The 21,970-nt window shown below is 30.1% G+C and overlaps 1 protein-coding gene across 14 annotated transcripts in view; it reads left to right on the top strand.

Annotated features, from left to right (window-relative positions):
• The window catches only part of CadN (neural cadherin), a 792,724-nt gene that overhangs the window by 485,696 nt on the left and 285,058 nt on the right, over positions 1-21,970 (top strand). For all 14 annotated transcript variants that reach the window (XM_073971019.1, XM_073971033.1, XM_073971023.1 and 11 more), the window contains 3 exons: positions 11,534-11,723; positions 12,289-12,471; positions 21,078-21,267. In XM_073971019.1, coding sequence (XP_073827120.1) covers positions 11,534-11,723; positions 12,289-12,471; positions 21,078-21,267 — 563 coding nt within the window. The remainder of the gene's footprint in view (positions 1-11,533; positions 11,724-12,288; positions 12,472-21,077; positions 21,268-21,970) is intronic.

Genomic DNA, 21,970 nt, shown 5'->3' on the forward strand with positions numbered 1-21,970 from the left:
AAATATAACAGTTTTTTATGAGTCTGTTCTTCATTTCGACAGTTTTATGTGACCAAAATTAGTACTCAAAAATAACTCCTGGAGCTCAATTCTGTTTCTATGAAAAAGTGAAATGAATACTTTTATAAAGCAAAAAACTGTCAAATGAATAAAATTATAAAGGAAATATTTTTCATTTCGAATTTTCATAGAACAAGAATCCAGCCCCAGATCATTAAACTTTTATATAACAGTGTATAACAGTTTTATATTACATTATAATGGTATTATAATATGTATTATAATACATAAATAAAAAATGTAGCGGAATTAGTTTTTGTATCAATTCTATATTTTATGAGAATTACTTAAACTATAAAAGTATTTCAAAACTGTTATACCTAAACAAATATTATTTTCGCACCCCATCAAAATATATTTAGATATAATTTGTCATTTCAGATTTTTTTCTAATTGTATTTCTTCCACAAATTTATTGCAGGGTATCCCAGTTTTAATAGTATACAACTACATTCAATTTTTATGAGAACTTACAAATCCGAGCAAAATAAAGAAACTTTCCTGAAACTTGTCCACTGTATAACAGTTTGGTAGATACAAATGTCAAACCCTACTTTAGCATATTTTTACAGAATTTATGAGAAGAAAGTTCTTCGGGATTTTTACCTTTTTCAATACCACTCCACAGTATAACAGTTCCAAGTCAGCGTATTTATAATGAAAAAAGCTAATTTCTCATACCACTAATTTGTCCACAAGTCATACTTTGGTAGAAAATTGAAATATAGTATAAATGTAAAATGGTAAAAGTGTATAGAAATAACAATTGTCAATGAAACAAGTTATAACAGTTTAGATCAACAAACTGCATTAAATAACTAAAACCAAAAATATTTTGTTAAACAAATTTTGTGACAAACATTTAAAATTATAACAGTTGAATAGTATAGCAGTTTACTCAAGGTATGACAGTTACTTAAAAGAGTTCAAAATCAAATCATTTATCAAGTCAATATGTTAGTATAACAGTTTCATATCTCTTTAATTACAATATATACATTTTATATTTAAAACTTTGTTAGAAGAATTTTTAGGCATTCTTATACCTCCAACGTGACTTGTATTTATACTCCAGCACTTTTACTTGCACTTTCTGCACATTATTTGCACCTAAATACAATTATGTTGTTGTTGACGGCACCATAATTTGTAATTTAATTATTTATTTTAGTTCCACTTAAAACATAATATGATATTTAATTTCTTATTTTGCCTTAGACATTTTCAATTCAATAATCCATCTAAAAACGAAACTATAACAGCTAAAAGCTTTCGCGTTATATTAAATAACAAATCTTGTGATATATTTGTAGCCATTAGAGATAATAAACACTACCATGATGGATAGATTATAGAAATGTGGGTTTTAAGTATACATGCAGCTAGAAGCATTTATGACAGTTGTTTAAAACACAACGAAAAAAATCATTAACACGTACAACACCACAGCTAGAGAGTGGCACCGGTGTAGTAGCAAATAACAATAACCATGACTGCCAACAAGACATGTTATATGTATTGGTTGTTGGTTATACACACGTGTACGAACAATAGCAAAAAAAATCATTTAGGTTTAAGTGTATAACAGTTTTCATGTTAGGTTATCGCATCATAGTGCATTAAACAAAAATTCATGTGTATAAATACGGCGTTTTGTGTGATATTGTTTTCCTACGGCTTGATTATATTTTGTTCCTTTACCTCAAGAAGCTGCTGCTGCTTGAGATGTTGTAGTGAGGAAACCATAAATAGAGAGAAAAAAACATGAAAATAGTGAAAACATTATCAACAATGACCAAAACCATTAAGAACACGTTAAGTGCAAATATAGTTTTAAGCATAGTTTTCCTATTTGTTTCACTCTCTCCTTTTGTATGATTTTATTTGTATATTTTCTATGTAACAAGTAGAGGAAGTGGTTTTTGCATTCTTTTTTCAACGAGTTGTTGCAATATCATAATTATTGCAATAATAAATGAAATTAAAAACTAAATTCAATGATATTTGTTATGTTGTAGAAAGTGGTTTATGCAATGTTTAAATATTTGGAAATTAAATCACTTGTGTTCTACAACACATTAGGTTACATTTTCTCTAATTATTTTTAAATGAAAAACTTCAATTGCTAGAAAAATAAAAAATTTTAGTGACCCTTGGATATCAATTTTTTATTGAATGTTTATTTCCTCAACATTGGCTGCATTTTACTGAACCTTAGGTTATTTTTTACCATGCATTTATATTGAAATTTTGAAGGACACCTTGATTTCATTTTTATAATATCAAATGTGTTTTTTTTTCTTAAAATTGGGCGAATTCTACGGATCGTTCGGTTAAGCTTTCCCCCATTGTATATATAGGAGATTTCAACGGCTTGAACATTTCAAATTGTTAAGACTTCATTATTATAATAGACCTAATACCGATTATGAAGATTATAGCCATCTGTATTTGGATAATAATACTTGTGAAAGTTTAAGTCCCAGAGAATACCAACAACGTTATCGCCAAGCATTTCTCTTACATATTCTTCTCCATTTGATGACATCTATCTGTCGAAATCAGAAATTTCATTTCACATGCACACACAGATGGCGCCTGATTTAATTAGGTTTATAAATCGGCCATTAATTAAAATTCTTCAATCTCAAACGAAAATTAATTTTCTCATATCTTATATTCGATAGTCGAATATTACCAATAACTTCAAAGACTCAATGATCATTTACTTGTTCAATAAATTGTGAAACATGTTTTTCTGGAAAACGTGAACATTGACTAATGAAATGTAGACGTCAGAAATTTCATTTCACATGCACACACAGATGGCGCCTGATTGAATTAGGTTAATAAATCGGCCATTAATTAAAATTCTTCAATCTCAAAACGAAAATTAATTTTCTCATATCTTATATTCGATAGTCGAATATTACCAATAACTGCAAAGACTCAATGATCATTCAATCGTCCAAAAAATTAAGAAACATGTTTTTCTGGATACCTTGAGCATAGACTAATGAAATATAGACGGCGGAATGTTCTTATATTTTTGGTACACAAAAATTTAACAGAGGTCGTATGATTTAGTTCTGCTGTCCCTTTGATTTATTTTTGTTTCCTTTGTGGAAAAGTTTCGCGCCTTCTATCTGTCGGAACCAGAAGTTTACAACTAACCACAATCCATCTTTATTTAATTTCAATGTAAAACTCTAAACGTAGATGGCGATTAATGTAATCATGTTTATAAATGACAATCGCGTCATTGAATCGTTTCAAACACATGTCCAGACGTTTCAATTAAAAACAATTAATGGGGAAGTTTCTAGAAAAGCAGAATGGCGCAACCTATATCAAGTGGAGGTTTCTCGAAAAAATGAGAACAGTGACGCATCCTATATGTCAAGTCAAGCATCATTATGGTAAAATGGTAGGCATGCTCACACCTATTAATATCAAAATTTTCAGCGGAGCGCAAACGCTGGAGCTTAATATTGATATACATTTTCTGAATATGTCATTCAAAAGTACTCTCGCAATTAGTTGCAAAGAGCGTACAGATTAGGTGGTCCCGACCATAGAATCGGACAGGAAACTTTAATACGATAGAAATATCACACAGCTTAATATCAACATTCGTAGCGATGGCCAAAGTCCTTATTTGCAAGTATTATTTTGAGTACCTGAGCCAAATAAACAACTTTTCAGTAAGTTTCAAATGGCGTTTTGACTTAGAGATAAAAAGAAGGTACCCTATCATCGAATCGGGCAGGACTTATTGATAGGTTGGAGTATCGCCAATCGATTTGGGAATATTTGTAGGAAATATATATAATTTTTTTTTTTTCAAAATAGTCTGGCTTAATCCCATTGTTGTTGTTTTAATATTTTAAAACAACTAATTTATTAGTAGACAAAGTATGGCATTCTTCGCCAAGGGGTAAGACAGGGAAGACTAGTTTCGACCCTAGCCACAGAGTCTCATCACTTCCCTTGTTTCTTGTTTGTGGATATTCTCCACCGAAGATATTTTTCAATAACTTCTCAAACAAAAAACTCTTTTTATACCCAAACATCAATCGTCAGCTCGAAGTATAAAGGTGAACAAAGAAAAAACTTCAATGAGAAGTTTTTCTTTGGCAACCTCATACAACCCCGACGAAATTGTTTGCAAACCAAACCTTTTTCACTGTTATGTGTCGTTGAATTTCAACGGGGCCAACATAACAAAATGTTGTTGGTAGCTTGTCACAGCCATAACGAACCATACAAACCTAGCCAATGTTTCTCAAATAGAACATTGGTGGCGTTTTTTATTGGGATAGCTGATACAATTTTGTTTTTTCAAAATAGTGTGGGAGTAGTTATTGTATAGCTGTTTTTGGAACCGCTCATGGCCCTATGGGCTAGGTTACTGTGTTTGTCAAATAAAAATTAAATTAAATTAAATATATACATAAACTCAAACAGATCAATACAAAAATTTTAAGTGGTACTCAAACTCCTCAGTTTAATGATTGCTTCAATTTTCTTCGTATTTCAGTCAAACATTTTGACCCGGAGATAGAAAGGAAGCACCACAACATAAAATCGAAAAGCGTTCATTGGTTTCCTTGTACATCTTTTGATGTTTGTGGAAAATATATTTTTCTATATTTCAAGTCTGAATTGAATTCAAAAAAGAAGACACTGTGCTGTTACTTTTGGCATGCCCGTGTTGAATACAGAAGTCCGGACTTTTTTCACAACACAATATTGCAATTCCTAACGTGAGGACCTGTTCCAAATTATATCAGCTGTGCATGACCTATCAATAAGTTCTGTCCTACTATATAGGGCATGCTTTTCGGACACAGAGATAGCAAGGATGTCCAAAGATCGGGGTGTTTCGTGGGAATGGCATTTTTAAGAGGTGGTGGACAAATAGAAATTCCAACATCAATCTAATTTTTATGGCCAAGACTATCTAAAATACAAAGCATCAAATGTGTAATTTGCGAAGCTGACACCACCTAACTGTAGATAAGTTTGACCTATAATTTTTTTACAAACCAAGATATTAATGCATTGTGCTTTAAAAAACACCACCCTCTGAAGCTCGATATCTCTTATTCAAACTCACTATTCTATGAGCTGAATTCATTCAAACATTAGCGCCATCTGTGTGTCATGATCATCAATAACAAAGATATATACTGTACATCGGAAGATGGTGCTGGTGCTCTAACATGATCTGATTTTACAATAATGTGACATGAAATTATGTTATATTTAACATAGTTTACATTGGTGTAAGCTTTTGTTTCTGTTGTGTTCTCTTAATTGTCTGTTATACATAAACGTTCTCTATGCTTGCATATTAAAATATAACTCCATTGTCAAAGACATTTTCATTGCTACTATACATCGACAGATGGCGCTGGGGGTCTAACATAATGTTATTTTACAATGCTGTAACATGAAACTTTGTTACATTTAACATAGTTCACATTTGTGTACGCTTTTGTCTCTGTTATGCTCTGTTAATCTGTTATACACACGCCATCTACGATTTAATAGTGGAATTAAACTGTATTATGCAAGATGTCCAATCTTCACCATTGTGTGTCTTTCCCATTGTGTATTATGTCCAATCTTTACTATTATAGGTCTTTGTCAATAAGTATTCATTATTTTAAATTGAATCAATTACTTCTAAAATTAGGACTACCAATATCTCAAAACTGAGGATTCAGATATTGATGAGTAAAAAATATTTCTCTGATTTGCTGGTAGTTACTAATGTCTTCAGTGTATATTGCCATTCATGAAGGATCCAATGTTTTAAATTTTATCGCCAAACGATTAGTGTAGGTATTTTCCTCAATTTTATTTCGCTGGAAGGAATGTAGTCATATGAGCGACATCTATATGCCAAAACTGTACACCAAGTTATAGCGTAAAATACATGTAAACATTTAAATGTCTTCCAAACATAAAGGTTGCTTGATGTGAATAAATCCAACCCAAGTACAAATAACTATACTTCAGCATTATAAAATGCTATCGATTTTACCACCAAAGGATTCTTCCGATAGTATGAATAAATTTGGAAATATATGATCAATTTGGTATGAAATAACATAATTGAAGATAAGCGACATCTGTGTATGCTATTGGATAGTGAAACTTCCTTCTGTTATCTCATCTGATCATGCGGCGTGCCATCTATATATAAAAAAGTAACTATAATAATAATTTGTACAGTTGTACAGTTTATCGCCGAGTCCGAACGGCGTGTCCTTAGACACCACTTGTAGAGAAGTTTTACATGGCTGAAATACTCAGAAAATGTCGCCAACATTACTGAGGTGTATTTTGCCACCGTTGAAAATTTGATGTTGACCTAACGGGGAATCGAACCCACGGTCTTCAGCGTGCAAGGCGGGAGTGCATGCCATTGCACCACGGTGGTGCCATGGTAATAAATTTTAAGAGTTACCACTCAATAAGCGTGGTAAAAAATTTTAGATTCTTTTGAAGGTTCTGAAAAAGGCATTAAGATTGGGCTTCAAAATTGTTGACGGTTGCTACTATTAACAATTTGAATGTTCATTGATAATTTTGACACCTTAGAAGTCATTTTATGTCAATATGTTGAACAATATTTGTAGCGAAATGGCTTATAACTTAATAAATTATAACACTTTAACCCTAAGATAGGAAATGTCGAAATGTAGATTTAATAATGATTATATGTGGGCGCCACCTATCTATCACATAACAATGTAGGTATTTTAATGTTTACTCTGGTATTGGTCCTTGCTAAATATAATTAATGCAGTAGAGGGCTCTTTAATATATAAATTATTGTTGATGTAAACAGTAAGGATCCAATAATTTTTTCAAAATGTTAAATTTATTTAAAAATGCAAAAACCATTTCCTCTACTTTGTATAGCTATAATTACCTTTATTATTTGTTAATATATAAGTTTTGTAGGCATTAAAGAAATGAAGAAATCACTCACCTACAATAGTAATAAAAAATAGGCAAAATTTTACAAATAAAAAAACAACAGAAATCCACCCATTTGTCATAACTTTACAATAAACACATTACAACAAGTGAACAAAAAAATTAAAAAAAAAAAAACATCTCATCATTACAAATACAATAACACATTTCATTGACAACAGCCAAAAATTAGCATAACAATATCCTTACAAAAAATAACATATTCCCTTTTCCCATTTTAACCCTCATTAAAGAACCTTTGCTTTTTTCCCTCCCCGAGCAAAACAACACCTCAACTTTTGTTAGTGTTGGTTGCAAATGGCAAGTGGACAAGCATTTTTTGTTATAAAAAATCCCAACACTGTCATGTGTTGTTTTGTAGCAAAAAAAAACCCTAATCACATTTTAATTACAAATCATTTTCCCCATCCCAAACTTCCCTTAAACTTTTTTTCACATATTCTCCGCTCCACTTAAGAAATATTAAAAAATAAACACAATTAAGGCTATGATGAATTTTTGAAAGCCTTAAATTTTTACTTTTTCAGTTTTTAATTTTCAATGTAATTTTTCAAAAGTTTTAAATAAACTTTATGACAATTTTCAATGTTGAGTTTGTGTCTAAATTAAGTTTTTAAGCACTTTGTTTGGCAATTTTTTTACATCAACAAAAGGCACCACATATTTTTGTTATACAAACAATGAATATATATTTGGATTATTTAAACCAAATAGAAATTTTTTAAAACATAAGCAATGCGTCATACCATTTTTTGTATTTTGCTAATGTCGCATGTTGTGCAATTAAGGAAAAACAAACAATCAATCCTTAGTTTCAATTTTGATTTCCTCAAATTTTGAGTTTCAATATTTATTTAAATATGTAAACCTATATTTATGTTCTGTGAACAACACAGATACGTTTTTCATTTTGATATTTTGTTGATGATTATGCTTTTGGAAGAAAAACAACGAATTATTTTATTGAATACATACATAAATAGCGTTTTAGTTGATATAATTTTAGTTTGGTAAGCTGTTTCTGTAAGTCGAATGAATAAAATGATGGGCGAGAGAAAACGATTGTAACTACAACATTAATTGTTAGGGACTACATTAACTAACGATCAGCGCCATCTGTATTCTACAAAAATGTTTCAAACTACGATTTTAGTGAGTATTTGAATATTCTTTGTAGTACCACCTAGAATTATGGGTGTCACCTGGACATGACAACACAAAAAAAAATCTGATAATAAATGTAGAAAGTTGCCCTACACAGTACCTATCAGTAGAGAATCATCGATAGAAACCTAGAGAATTTTTGGGTTTGGCATCTAAAGCCTGCGATAGCAGATTTTGAAATTTACTAACGTGTCGCTGTGAACATAGACAGTTTTGTGCAGACCAAAGCAAAGACACAAACCTTGTTCACCAACACATTTACAAATGTATCAATATGTCTGTTCCAGAATCTACAAAATTTTACTACGATAAAAATTTCCTTTATTCTATCGAAAAAAATAAAACAAAAAATAGTAGAATCTTGCAGTTCTGGAACAGACCAAATATATATTTAAAAATGTATAAATATGAAGCAGGTTTGTATATTTGCTATTGCTTGCCCAAAATATTCCTTTGAAAAAGCCATTTTAATTGTCGTTGGAGATCAGCGCCATCTGTTCGCTAGTTGCCGGTTTTTAGAAATGCTGATACGCTTCATCCAGAGGTCGATGTCGTACATATTGTTTATCATTTATCCGAATAACACCCTAATTTTCTTATATTGCATTTAATTTGCCATGTACGCTCAATTTGTCATTGAAGATCATGACATCTGTTTGGTAGTAACGGGTTTTGAAACAAAGCTTCGAGGCGGCACCCAGTTGCCGGTATCGTCTGTATTGTTTATGGGTTGGCTGAGGAACTCTCTAAATTCCTTACGTTGGGAATTTACGACCTTGAAAATGTTTGCCCTTTCGAAGACGGTACTAATTTCATCCACATCGTCCGAAGTTATGATTGCATCAAACAGCCAGCTCCAACTAATGACTCTCACCGATCCTACTTTGAAGAAATTTTCAACTCAGCTTTATATTGCTGTCCTAGTTCATTCACTGTATAGTTTGCAGGCTGTTTTTCGCTAGAATGCCTACACGGGGCACTACAGATTCAGTTTTCTCTCCTGTCTTGTGAGTCTTGTGGTTCAATATATCTCCAACCGACTTTGGGTTATCAGCTGATTATAGTTTCACCGAGCTACAGTAATATTTTGGTTTCTCGTTTGACTAAAAGATGGCGGTACCGCATTGACTCAGCCGTTAGGAACTTCTCAACACAATCTTCTAATTTTTACTCCGAGAATTTTAGAAGAGCTGGGCCAAACGACAGCCAGTCTCCAATGATTCTCACCGATCCTACTTTTGGAGAAATTTTCAACTCAGTTTTATAATGCTGTCCTACTTCATTCACTGAACAGTTTGCGGGCTGTTTCGCCAGAGTACCTACACGGGCCATTAGAGATTCAGTTATCTCTCCTGTCTTGTGGTTCAATATACATATCTCCAGCCGACCTTGGGTTATCAGCTGATTAGAGTTTGACTGAGCCACAGTAATATTTTGGTTTCCCGTTTGAATAAAAGATGGCGGTACCGCATTGACTTAGCAGGTAGGAACTTCTCAAGACAATGTTCTACTTTTTACTCCGAGAATTTTAGAAGAGCTGGGCCAAACGACAGCCAGTCTCCAATGATTCGCACCGGTTCTACTTTGGAGAAATTTTCAACTCAGTTTTATATTGCTGTCCTACTTCATTCACTGAACAGTTTGCAGGTTGTATAGGCAGAGTGCCTACACGGGGCCTTATAGATTCAGTTTTCTCTCCTGTCTTGTGAGTCTTGTGGTTCAATATACCTCCAGCCGACTTCGGGTTATCAGTTGATTAGAGTTTGGGTGAGCCACAGTAATATTTTGGTTTCCCGTTTGACTAAAAAATGGCGATACTGCATTGACTCAGCAGATTTTTACTCCGAGAATATCAGAATAGCAGGGTCGCTGCTGCTGTCCTGTTATGACCTCGTTGATTTAGAATGAAATAAAATATTGCTGAAAACCCAAAAAATGAGATTAAGCTGCATTACCTTGTGCTACAATATATCTCCAGCTGACTTTGGGTTATCAGCTGACAAGAGTTTGACTGAGCCACAGTAATATTTTGGCTTCCCGTTTAACTAAAAGACGGCGGTACCGCATTGACACAGCAGGGTGTTTACTCCGAGAATTTCAGAAGACCTGGGTCGTTTTTATGCTGCGGCCCTGCTATGACCTCGTTGACTTAGAATGAAATTAAATTATTGCTGAAAACAAAAAATGAGATTAATCTGCATTACCTTACAATAATAAAAAATCAATGTTTATTGGCTAACTTTACCTTGAAAATTTTTCTTACTAAACTTAATGTTTTTTTTTGGCAAACTAGATATTCTTTAAGACATCAACATGTTTGTATGAACTGACCCATGAAAATTATTCTTTAAAAAATCCACGTGTTTGTGGAAACTGGCCCTTGAAAATTATTCTTTAATAAATCCACGTGTTTGTGGAAACTGGCCCTTGAAAATTATTCTTTAAAAAATCCACGTGTTTGTGGAAACTTGCCCTTGAAAATTATTCTTTAACAAATCCACGTGTTTGTGGAAACTGGCCCTTAAAAAATATTCTTTAAAAAATCCACGTGTTTGTGGATACTGGCCCTTGAAAATTATTCTTTAAAAAATCCACGTGTTTTTGTGGAAACTGGCCCTTGAAAATTATTCTTTAAAAAATTCAGGTGTTTGTGGAAACTGGCCCTTGAAAATTATTCTTTAAAAAATCCACGTGTTTGTGGGAACTGGCCCTTGAAAAACATTCCTTTAAAAATTCACATGTTTGTGGAAACTGGCCCTTGAAAAATATTCCTTTAAAAATTCACATGTTTGTGGAAACTGGCCCTTGAAAATTATTTTTTAAAAAATCCACGTGTTTGTGGAAACTGGCCCTTGAAAATTATTCTTTATCAAATCTATGTTTGTGGCATCTGGCCCTTGAAGAACATTCTTAAAAAAATCCACGTCCATTTGCTCATTGAAAAATATTTAGTTAACATCAGTGCCATCTATGTGCTGTCATATCCAATCTCTGACACCAACGGTGGACTATCTGTATATCGATTCCCCATGTAAAACATTTCTAGAGTTACCATCGTCATCTCTCAAATCGCTTAATAATTGTTCCTTCGACTTACGACAACAGCTCCTATTAACATTTAGTTAAACTATTAGTTCACCTAATTTAAACACTTCTTTCTTTCCTTTTAGTTTATAAAACAAATCTACACATAATTTTATTTCATATGATTTATTGTTAAATATTTGTTACTAATATTTACAATTTTTTTTCTCAACCCTCCCTGTGTGGCATAAAATTCTGCCGCTGTAAATAGTTCGGGTATTGAAGGAAATCCTACGGTGTTTTATCGTTTAATGCCGGGGTCAACGGCGCAAACGAATAAATTTCATACGTTTTATCTGCAACAAAGACCGGATAATGGTGATACGTGGGCCGATATAAAAGTCAATCATCCGCTGGACTATGAAAGTATAAAGGAGTATAATTTGACAATACGTGTTGAGGTGAGTACAAAATAAATATAAGTGAAAACATATATAGAAAAACAGTTTTTAGTAACTACAGTAGAGTTGCGATAATTCGTACTTCTATAATTCGTATAAGATGTCGTTCCCTCGAAGCCATTTCCTTCGCATTTTAACCTCGCTAATTCGAAATCCTCGATAATGCGTATAAAATGTCCGGTCCTTTAATTACGAATTATCGAGGTTCTACTGTATTAATGATTGCCCCGAATTTTTGAAAACCACAATTTCCTATTTTTTAAAGCAAAATGCCTTGAATTAGTTCCAATCCGTGTGACAATACCTCTTAGTATGGTAATTACTTAAATATCCCTCCTAAATGTATGCTTATATTTTTAAAATTTTCAGGTAATTGCACAACAGTCCTACAATAATTTTCTTTTTGAAATATAGACGGGGTTAATCCACATTGGGATCTATTTGTAAATTTCACACCTTTCTAGAATGCATTTTCAGTTTCCCAGAAAATAAAAACTTGTATTAGAACTTGTTTGTATCTAATTAGATTTTAATATTTCTTATTTTTGTTTTTCAATATTTTTAGAACAATGGCGCCCAACAATTGGCTTCCGAAGCAACGGTGTATATTATGTTGGAAGATGTTAACGATGAAATACCACTGTTTACGGAACGTGAACAGGAAACTGTGCTGGAAGGTGAACCAATTGGCACTAAAGTGACACAGGTTAATGCCATTGATAAGGATGGCACATTTCCAAATAATCAGGTAAGTCGTGGGTGGGTTGTTGGCTTGTGGTGGTGGTGTTATCACCGCCAGCCAATGATTGGATTATTTATCAAACGATTTTATAATGTAATTTACATAGACTTTGGGTATTTTTTTTTTTGTTGAGCTAAGCAGAGCCAAAAAGCCATAATTCATAATTATGTTAATTATATTTTTAAGAAAATATTCAAACAAAGTTTTGTTGCTGTCATTTTGAGTTCATTTCTTTGTGTGTGTGCATTTTCTGCGAAACTCAGCCAGGTGAAAATTTAACTTGATAAGGTTGGCATATTTTTGCATAACTGACTTGGCAGATTTTTTTTTTTTTTGTTTGTTTATCTTAAGTTTGTTTTTTTTGTTCTTGCTTTTCTTTGTAATTATTTTGTTGTTGTTGTCACACTTTGTTATTTTTGCACAAAAAATGTCAAAAGTGCTAATTACTGCGTTTTATGGTCGTCCAAGTGTAATTTACATACTTATTTACACAAGACTGACAATTATATGGTAGCCATTTTTTTGTTTGTTTGATTTTTTTGTGATAAGTTTTGTGTGTGGCAGTATGAGAAACGGGTAGAGGGGAGTGTTGTTGTCTGCCAAAATTAAATTCATAAATTCAGGAGTAGAATTTTGTTTGGATCTCTTGCGCTCATGATGTGAATAATGTGCAGGAGATCTTACGGAAACACAAACAATGAAATATTTTTTAAAAACTCCTCGGGATCTTGAAAAAATATCCCTTAAAATCTCCGCGTTCACTTGAAAAAATATTCTTTAAAAACTCCACGCTTATTGGTAAAAGGGTTTTTGAAAAAATATCCCTTAAAATCTCCGCGTTCACTTGAAAAAATATTCTTTAAAAACTCCACGCTTATTGGTAAAAGGGTTTTTGAAAAAATATTCTTTAAAAACTCCACGCTTATTGGTAAAAGGGTTTTTGAAAAAATATCCCTTAAAATCTCCGCGTTCACTTGAAAAAATATTCTTTAAAAACTCCACGCTTATTGGTAAAAGGGTTTTTGAAAAAATATTCTTTAAAAACTCCACGCTTATTGGTAAAAGGGTTTTTGAAAAAATATTCTTTAAAAATCCACGTTTATTGGTTCAAGGGTCCTTGAAAAAATATTCTTTAAAAATCCACGTTTGTTCTTCCAAGGGTCCTTGGAAATAAATCTTTAAAAAATCCACGTTTATTGGTTCAAGGGTCCTTGAAAAAATATTCTTTAAAAATCCACGTTTGTTCTTCCAAGGGTCCTTGGAAATAAATCTTTAAAAAATCCACGTTTAATGGTCCAAGGGTACTTGAAAACAAACTTCTTTAAAAAATCCACGTTTATTGGTCCAAGGGTCCTTGAAAATAAATCTTTAAAAAATCCAAGTTTATTGGTCCGTGGGCCCTTGAAAAAATATTCTTAAAAAATCCAAGTTTATTGGTCCAAGGGTCCTTAAAAAAATATTCTTTATAAAATCCACGTTTATTGTCCACGGGTCCTTGAAAAAATATTCTTTAAAAAATCCACGTTTAATGATCCAAAGCTCCTTGAAAAAATATTCGTTCAAAATCCACATTTATTGCTAAGCAGGCCCTTGAAAAATAGTCTTTAAAAATTGAGGTTTATTGGTCTATGGGTCCTTGAAACATATTTAGTAGAAAATCCAGGTTTATTGGTCTGGGAGTCCTTGAAGAATATTCATTATAAAATCCAGGTCTGGGAGTCCTTAAAAAATATTCTTAAAAAAAATCCACGTTTATTGGTCCAAGGGTCCTTGAAAAATATATTTAAAAATCCACATTTATTGGACCGAGGGTCCTTGAAAACCTATTCTTTATAAAATCCAAGTTTATTCTTCTAATGGTCCTTGCTAAAATATTCTTTAAAAAACCACATTTATTGGACCAAGGGTCCTTGAAAACCTATTCTTTATAAAATCCAAGTTTATTCGTGTAAGGGTCCTTGCTAAAATATTCTTTAAAAACAACATTTATTGGACCAAGGGTCCTTGAAAACCTATTCTTTATAAAATCCAAGTTTATTCTTCTAATGGTCCTTAGAAAAATATTCTTTAAAAATCCAAGTTTATTCTTCTAATGGTCCTTAGAAAAATATTCTTTAAAAATCCACGTTTATTGGTCCCAGGGTCCTTAGAAAAATATTCTTTAAAAATCCAAGTTTATTCTTCTAATGGTCCTTAGAAAAATATTCTTTAAAAATCCAAGTTTATTCTTCTAATGGTCCTTAGAAAAATATTCTTTAAAAATCCACGTTTATTGGTCCAAGGGTCCTTGAAAAAATATTCTTTAAAAATCCACGTTTATTGGTCCAAGGGTCCTTGAAAAAATATTCTTTAAAAAATCCACGTTTATTGGTCCAAGAGTCCTTTAAAAAAATATTCTTTAAAAAATCCACGTTTATTGGTCAAAGGGTCCTTGAAAAATATTCTTTAAAAAATCCACGTTTATTGGTCAAAGGGTCCTTGAAAAATATTCTTTAAAAAATCCACGTTTATTGGTCAAAGGGTCCTTGAAAAATATTCTTTAAAAAATCCACGTTTATTGGTCAAAGGGTCCTTGAAAAACATTCTTTAAAAAATCCACGTTTATTGGTCAAAGGGTCCTTGAGAAATATTCATTAAAAAATCCACGTTTATTGGTCAAAGGGTCCTTGAAAAATATTCTTTAAAAAATCCAAGTTTATTGGTCAAAGGGTCCTTGAAAAATATTCTTTAAAAAATCCACGTTTATTGGTCAAAGGGTCCTTGAAAAATATTCTTTAAAAAATCCACGTTTATTGCTCAGCAGGTCCTTGAAAAAATATTCTTTAAAAAATCCACGTTTATTGATCAGCAGGTCCTTGAAAAATATTCTTTAAAAAATCCACGTCTATTGATCAGCAGGTCCTTGAAAAAATATTCTTTAAAAAATCCACGTTTATTGATCAGCAGGTCCTTGAAAAAATATTCTTTAAAAAATCCACGTCTATTGATCAGCAGGTCCTTGAAAAATATTCTTTAAAAATCCACGTTTATTGATAAGCAGGTCCTTGAAAAAATATTCTTTAAAAAATCGACGTCTATTGATCAGCAGGTCCTTGAAAAATATTCTTTAAAAAATCCACGTTTATTGATAAGCAGGTCCTTGAAAAATATTCTTTAAAAAATCCACGTCTATTGATCAGCAGGTCCTTGAAAAAATATTCTTTAAAAAATCCACGTTTATTGATCAGCAGGTCCATAAAAAAATATTCTTTAAAAAATCCACGTTTATTGATCAGCAGGTCCTTGAAAAATATTCTTTAAAAAATCCACGTTTATTGATCAGCAGGTCCTTGAAAAATATTCTTTAAAAAATCCACGTTTATTGCTCAGCAGGTCCTTGAAAAAATATTCTTTAAAAAATCCACGTTTATTGCTCAGCAGGTCCTTGAAAAAATATTTTTTAAAAAAGCCACGTTTATTGCTCAGCAGGTCCTTGAAAAAATAATCTTTAAAAAATCCAAGTTTATTGCTCAGCAGGTCCTTGAAAAAATATTCTTTAAAAAATCCACGTTTATTGCTCAACAGGTCCTTGAAAAAATATTCTTTAAAAAATCCAAGTTTATTGCTCAGCAAGTCCTTGAAAAAAATTCTTTAAAAAATCCACGTTTATTGCTCAGCAGGTCCTTGAAAATATTCTTTAAAAATTCACTTTTATTGCTCAGCAGGTCCTTGAAAAAATATTCTTTAAAAAATCCAAGTTTATTGCTCAGCAGGTCCTTGAAAAAATATTCTTTAAAAATTCACTTTTATTGCTCAGCAGGTCCTTGAAAAAATATTCTTTAAAAATTCACTTTTATTGCTCAGCAGGTCCTTGAAAAAATATTCTTTAAAAATTCACTTTTATTGCTCAGCAGGTCCTTGAAAAAAATATTCTTTAAAAATTCACTTTTATTACTCAGCAGGTCCTTGAAAAAATATTTTTAAAAATTCACTTTTATTGCTCAGCAGGTCCTTGAAAAATATTCTTTAAAAAATCCACGTTTATTGCTCAGCAGGTCCTTGAAAAATATTCTTTAAAAAATCCACGTTTATTGCTCAGCAGGTCCTTGAAAAAATATTCTTTATAAAATCCACGTTTATTGCTCAGCAGGTCCTTGAAAAAATATTCTTTATAAAATCCACGTTTATTGCTCAGCAGGTTCTTGAAAAAATATTCTTTATAAAATCCACGTTTATTGCTCAGCAGGTCCTTGAAAAAATATTCTTTATAAAATCCACGTTTATTGCTCAGCAGAACCTAGAAAAATATTCTTTAAAAAATTCAGTTTTATTTGTCTATACGTCCTTGTGAAATATTAGTTTTTTTAATATTTTTTTTTAAAAATCGGCATTCATTATTCTCTAAGTTCTTGAAAAATATTTTTAAAAAAATCCACGTTTACCATATTTATTTTTTTGAAAAATCTTCTACGTCTGCTAGTCCTCGAAAACAATTTTTTTAAAAATCCACCGAAGTCCTTGCATAATATTTGGTCAGCTGTTCCTTTAAAATATTCTCAAATTTATTTGGTTTATCTTTTCCTTTATTTTATTTATTGTTTTCTTATCAAATTTAATTAGAACCCTCTACGCTTACGGAAATAAATTTTAATTCTGTCCTGCATACAGTCCCACATTGTATAAATGAAACGAATCTTTTTTTTTTCAAATAACAAATGTCCAAAGTAAATGTTCACATTGCAGCCCATTAATAATGCCTCAAGGTCTGACACTACTTTTAAGCTTTTCATTTTATTGTTTCGATGTCTTTTTGTTACGCTACATAAAATCTTTAGACAGAGTCTTTTTTTTCTTGTTTTTGTACTAAGCATTTTAATGTTTGGGGGATTACAAATTAAAATGAGAACTTACACATAGGAGTCTTTAGTATATCTACTACTTCTTCTGCAGCTTCTTCCTTGTGGCCATTGTTATATGGCGTAACACCTTTGACTGGTTTAAGCTAGCCGACCAAGAGTATAAAAAACAAGAAGTAAGAAAACACAAAAAAAAACCAACAAACATAAAATAATAAGACGCCAGGAAATACCGGACAGGAAAAGTTATGGAGATGGGACTTATGCCGCTTGAACAAAGCTTTAATCCATGACAAAGGCATCCTTTCTGTTATTGCCCAGAACAAAAATAGAACGAATGAAAAAAAAACACCACCTAGACATGGTCAACGACAAGGCAAACAAGTAGAAGTAGGAGAACAAGAATAAAAAACAAAGATATTACAGAAATAAGGGACTAAAACAAATAAATTACGCTTATCCCCTCTGCCACCACATCCACTCGGTTGATGAGAAGTTACAATACACCGAAACCATGAAAAAGTATTAAAATATTCGAATTATATGGAAAAAATGATTAAACAAATGCAATTTCAATGTTAGAAAGGTTTTGAAGGTAAGGAGTAGCCGAGGAAAGAAGTTAAAGAGGTAGAAAACGAAAACTAATTAGTCTCTGGACAAATGAAGAAAAAAATACGAAAGGTTTGCAAATAAACCAAGAAGCGAAAGGCAAACAAAAACGTGTAATGATTTAGCAATGTGATTTCATGGACAATTAAAAAGAAATATTTAGATAAAAAACGGTTTGAAGGGCAATGTAAGCCGTTCTATTTTTAAAATTAAAAATTTTGCAACAGAATACTTACAGAATACTTACAAATTTAAGTGATAATTAGTTTGCGGGAGAGTATTTAAAATAATCAACGTCATTAATTTAAAAAAAATAAATAATGAAAATATCCAAGTTTGTTAGTTTTTAAACAAATTTTCATAAAAATATTTGTTTTGAAAAATTTTACTTAATTTTTTTCAATCGGCGTTTTAAAAAAAATATTCTTTAAAAATTTAAAAAAAAAGCTTCAATTTCAAAGTTTTTCATTCTACAAAAAATTTACAAAAATGTATTCTTAAGAAAATATTATTTCCAATTTAATTATTTAAATTTAAGGTTTTCAAAAAAAAAAATTTTGAAGTAATATGGTATACAAATTCTCATTAAAAAATATTCTTTAAAATCCACGTTTTTAAAAAATTATCTTTACAAAATATTGTACAAAAATGTTTCTTAAAAATCCAAGTTTTGAAATTTTTTTCTTTAAAAAATATTGTATATACATTTTTCGTAAAAAATATTTTTTTTAAAGTATCGTTTTGAAAAAAAAATTAAATTAATTAAGAATTAAATTAAAAAATATTCTTTAAAAATCCACGTTTTGAAAAAAAAATTCAGAAAAATATTGTATAATTTTTTTTCTTAAAAAAATATTTTTAAATTATTTTCTTAAAAACGCCGATTTTCTAAACATTTTTCCTAATAAAATATTGTATAATTTTTTTTTGATTGTTGAGTGTGTGGTATTTCGCTAGAATTAATTTTTCAATACAAAACTCCTTAGGCCATGTTAGCTCGATTAATCCAATTAATTAAAAACGTTCATAAATAATGGCCTTCGCCCTAAAAAGACAATAATAAATAAAAACCTTTAAAATATATTTTCAATAGCCGCGTTTTAAAAAATGTTTCTAAAAATATATATTTTATAAAAATATTTCTAAAAAAAAATATTTCAAAAATTTGTTCTAAAAAATATTTTTTTAAAAAGCTGCTTTTGAACATTTTTTCTTAAAAAATTGTGTAAAAAAATTGTTCTTAAATACTATTTTCTTAAAAAATATTCTTTAAAAATCCACTTCCTAACAATTTCCTTCCTTTCCTTCGAAAAATTTCTTTTAAACAATTTTTGAAAATTTTTTTTTTAAAAAACTATTTTTTAAATAACCACGTTTTGAAAAATTGTGTAAAAAATATTCTTTAAAAGAACGTTTAAAATTAACGTTTTGAAAAGTTGTTTAAAAAATATTCTTTCAAAATCCTCGTTTTGAAAAATTGTTAAAAAATATTCTTTAAAAATCCAGATTTTGATTTTTTTTTAATATTCTTCAAAAAATCTAAGGTTTTAAACAATGGTTTTTTATTATTCTTCAAATGAATCGAAGTTTTGAAAAGGTGTTAAACAATTTTTTTTTAAATTAACGTTTTGAAAAATTAATTAAAAAAATTATCTTTAAAAAATCCACTTTCTGAAATACTGTTTAAAAAATAATCTTTAAAATAATCACCGTCCTGAAAATTTGTCAACAAATATTCCTTCAAATAATCACCGTCCTGAAAAACTGTTAAAAAATATTCTTAAAAATAATCGCCGACCTAAAAAATTGACAAAAAATTAATCTTACAAAATCCACGTTTTTAAAAAGTTTTAAAAAATTTTCTTTAAAAAATCCATGTTTTGAAAAATTGTTAAAAAAATATTCTTTAAAAAATCCATGTTTTGAAAAATTGTTAGAAAAAGATATTCTTTTAAAAAAATTAATTTTTTGAAAAATTGTTAGAAAAAATATTCTTTTTTAAAAAGCAACGTTTTCAGAAATTAAAAAAATATTATTTTAAAAAAATCCACGTTTTGAAAAATTTTTAGAAAAAATATACCTTTAAAAAAAAAAACAAAGTTTTCAAAAATTAAAAAAATATTCTGTAAAAAATACACGTTTTTAAAAATTTTGAAAAAATATTCTATTAAAGCTATCAACGTTATGAAAATTTTATAAAAAATAATTCTTAAAAAAAATTCACGTTTTTTAATTTTTTTTTAAAAATATTCTTTAAAAAATTCACGTATTGAAAATTTGTTTAAAAAAATCTTTAAAAAATCCGCGTTTTGAAAATTTTTTTTAACAAAAAATCTTTAAAAATCCTAGATTTGAAAATTTGTTTAACAAAAATATCTTTAAAAAATCCTAGGTTTGAAAATTTGTTTAACAAAAAAATCTTTAAAAAATCCACGTTTTGAAAATTTGTTTAACAAAAAAATCTTTACAAAATCCACAGTTTGAAAATTTGTTTAACAAAAAAATCTTTAAAAATCCACGTTTTGAAAATTTGTTTAACAAAAATTCAAAATGTGTTTTTTTTAAAGATAAATACACGTTTAGAAAATTTGTTTAACAAAAAATCTTTAAAAAATCCACGTTTTGAAAATTTGTTTAACAAAAAATCTTTTAAAAATCCACGTTTTGAAAATTTGTTTAACAAAAAAAATCTTTAAAAAATCCACATTTTGAAAATTTGTTTAACAAAAAAATCTTTAAAAATCAACGTTTTTAAAATTTGTTTAACAAAAAAATCTTTAAAAAATCCACGTTTTGAAAATTTGTTTAACAAAAAAAAATCTTTAAAAAATCGATGTTTTGAAAATTTGTTTTACAAAAAATTTCTAAAAAAGCCACGTTTTGATTTTTTAATATTCATTTACCGTTTTTTCACTTGTTTACATTTTAAAACTTAACGTATTTGAAAATATTTAAAAAATCCACATTATTACGTTTTAAAAAAAATGTTTTCTATAAAAGGCGTTTATTAGGTATTGACAAAATATTCCTTTAAAATATCCACGTTTTTTAATAAATTTAAAACACGGCTGCTTAGCTCACATTACCCATTAAACATCATGTTTGTTTTATAACTTTTATCACAAATTTTTAAATTGCTTAAAATCTCTTCTTTCATTTCTTTTACAGGTCTACTACTACATTGTCGACTCGCCACGTAATGAAGGCAAAGAATTCTTCGAAATAAATCTACAAAGTGGTGAAATTTTCACCAAAACCGTATTCGATAGAGAGAAGAAAGGTGCATACGCTCTGGAGGTGGAGGCACGTGATGGTGCACCATCGGCTCGACCCAACAGCAATGGACAACCAAATTCAGGTCAGTACTTGGAAAACTAAACAAAAACAGCAACAAATCTAAAAATGAAAACTTTTTCTCTGAAAATTCGAAATAAAAGATGTAATATGTTTTGACGCCCATTAAGGAAAGGAAATCCTTTTGGCTAAGTTGAACTTTAACTTTATGCGTGTTGACATTAGTAGCTCCTTTAGGTAAACTTAGCAGTCGTTAAGTTGTTGTTTAAAGCCGAAAAGAGGGAGTTTAAAATTCATGTGGCTAAAATATGTTACCATGAAGTTTTTCTTTCATTTGGTTTGTATTTAAATTTCAATGCCACATGGACAAACATTTGGAGATTTTGTAAAAATTAGATTACCTTGAAAAACGAAGAAAAAGGAAGAAAACTAAAAAACATTTGTGTTGTGTAAAATGCAAATATTATCAGTTTTCTGCTGGTGTTTCATTTCCTTTGCCATACAATTTAAGATTTCCAGCCATGTGACTGACTATTGCAAATAATTCGTTAAAATGGCAAAGTTTTTTCTCATTCGGTTCCTTATGGTAACTTGCAAATTTTTGTTATTCCTAGTGTTTGTCTTTTGAGCAAAAAAATTGTCCGTTTAAAGTTTTTCTTTGAATTTTTTCCTCGTAGATAACACCAACAAGTAGATGTTCCAACAGATTGTGATTTGATAAGAAAATATTTGAGCTTAGTTTTTGATTTGTATTACTTGCATATTCT

This window comes from Musca autumnalis, unplaced genomic scaffold (genome assembly GCF_047663935.1).
Source record: "Musca autumnalis isolate F117 unplaced genomic scaffold, ASM4766393v1 scaffold_2, whole genome shotgun sequence".
NCBI classification, from domain to species: domain Eukaryota; kingdom Metazoa; phylum Arthropoda; class Insecta; order Diptera; family Muscidae; genus Musca; species Musca autumnalis.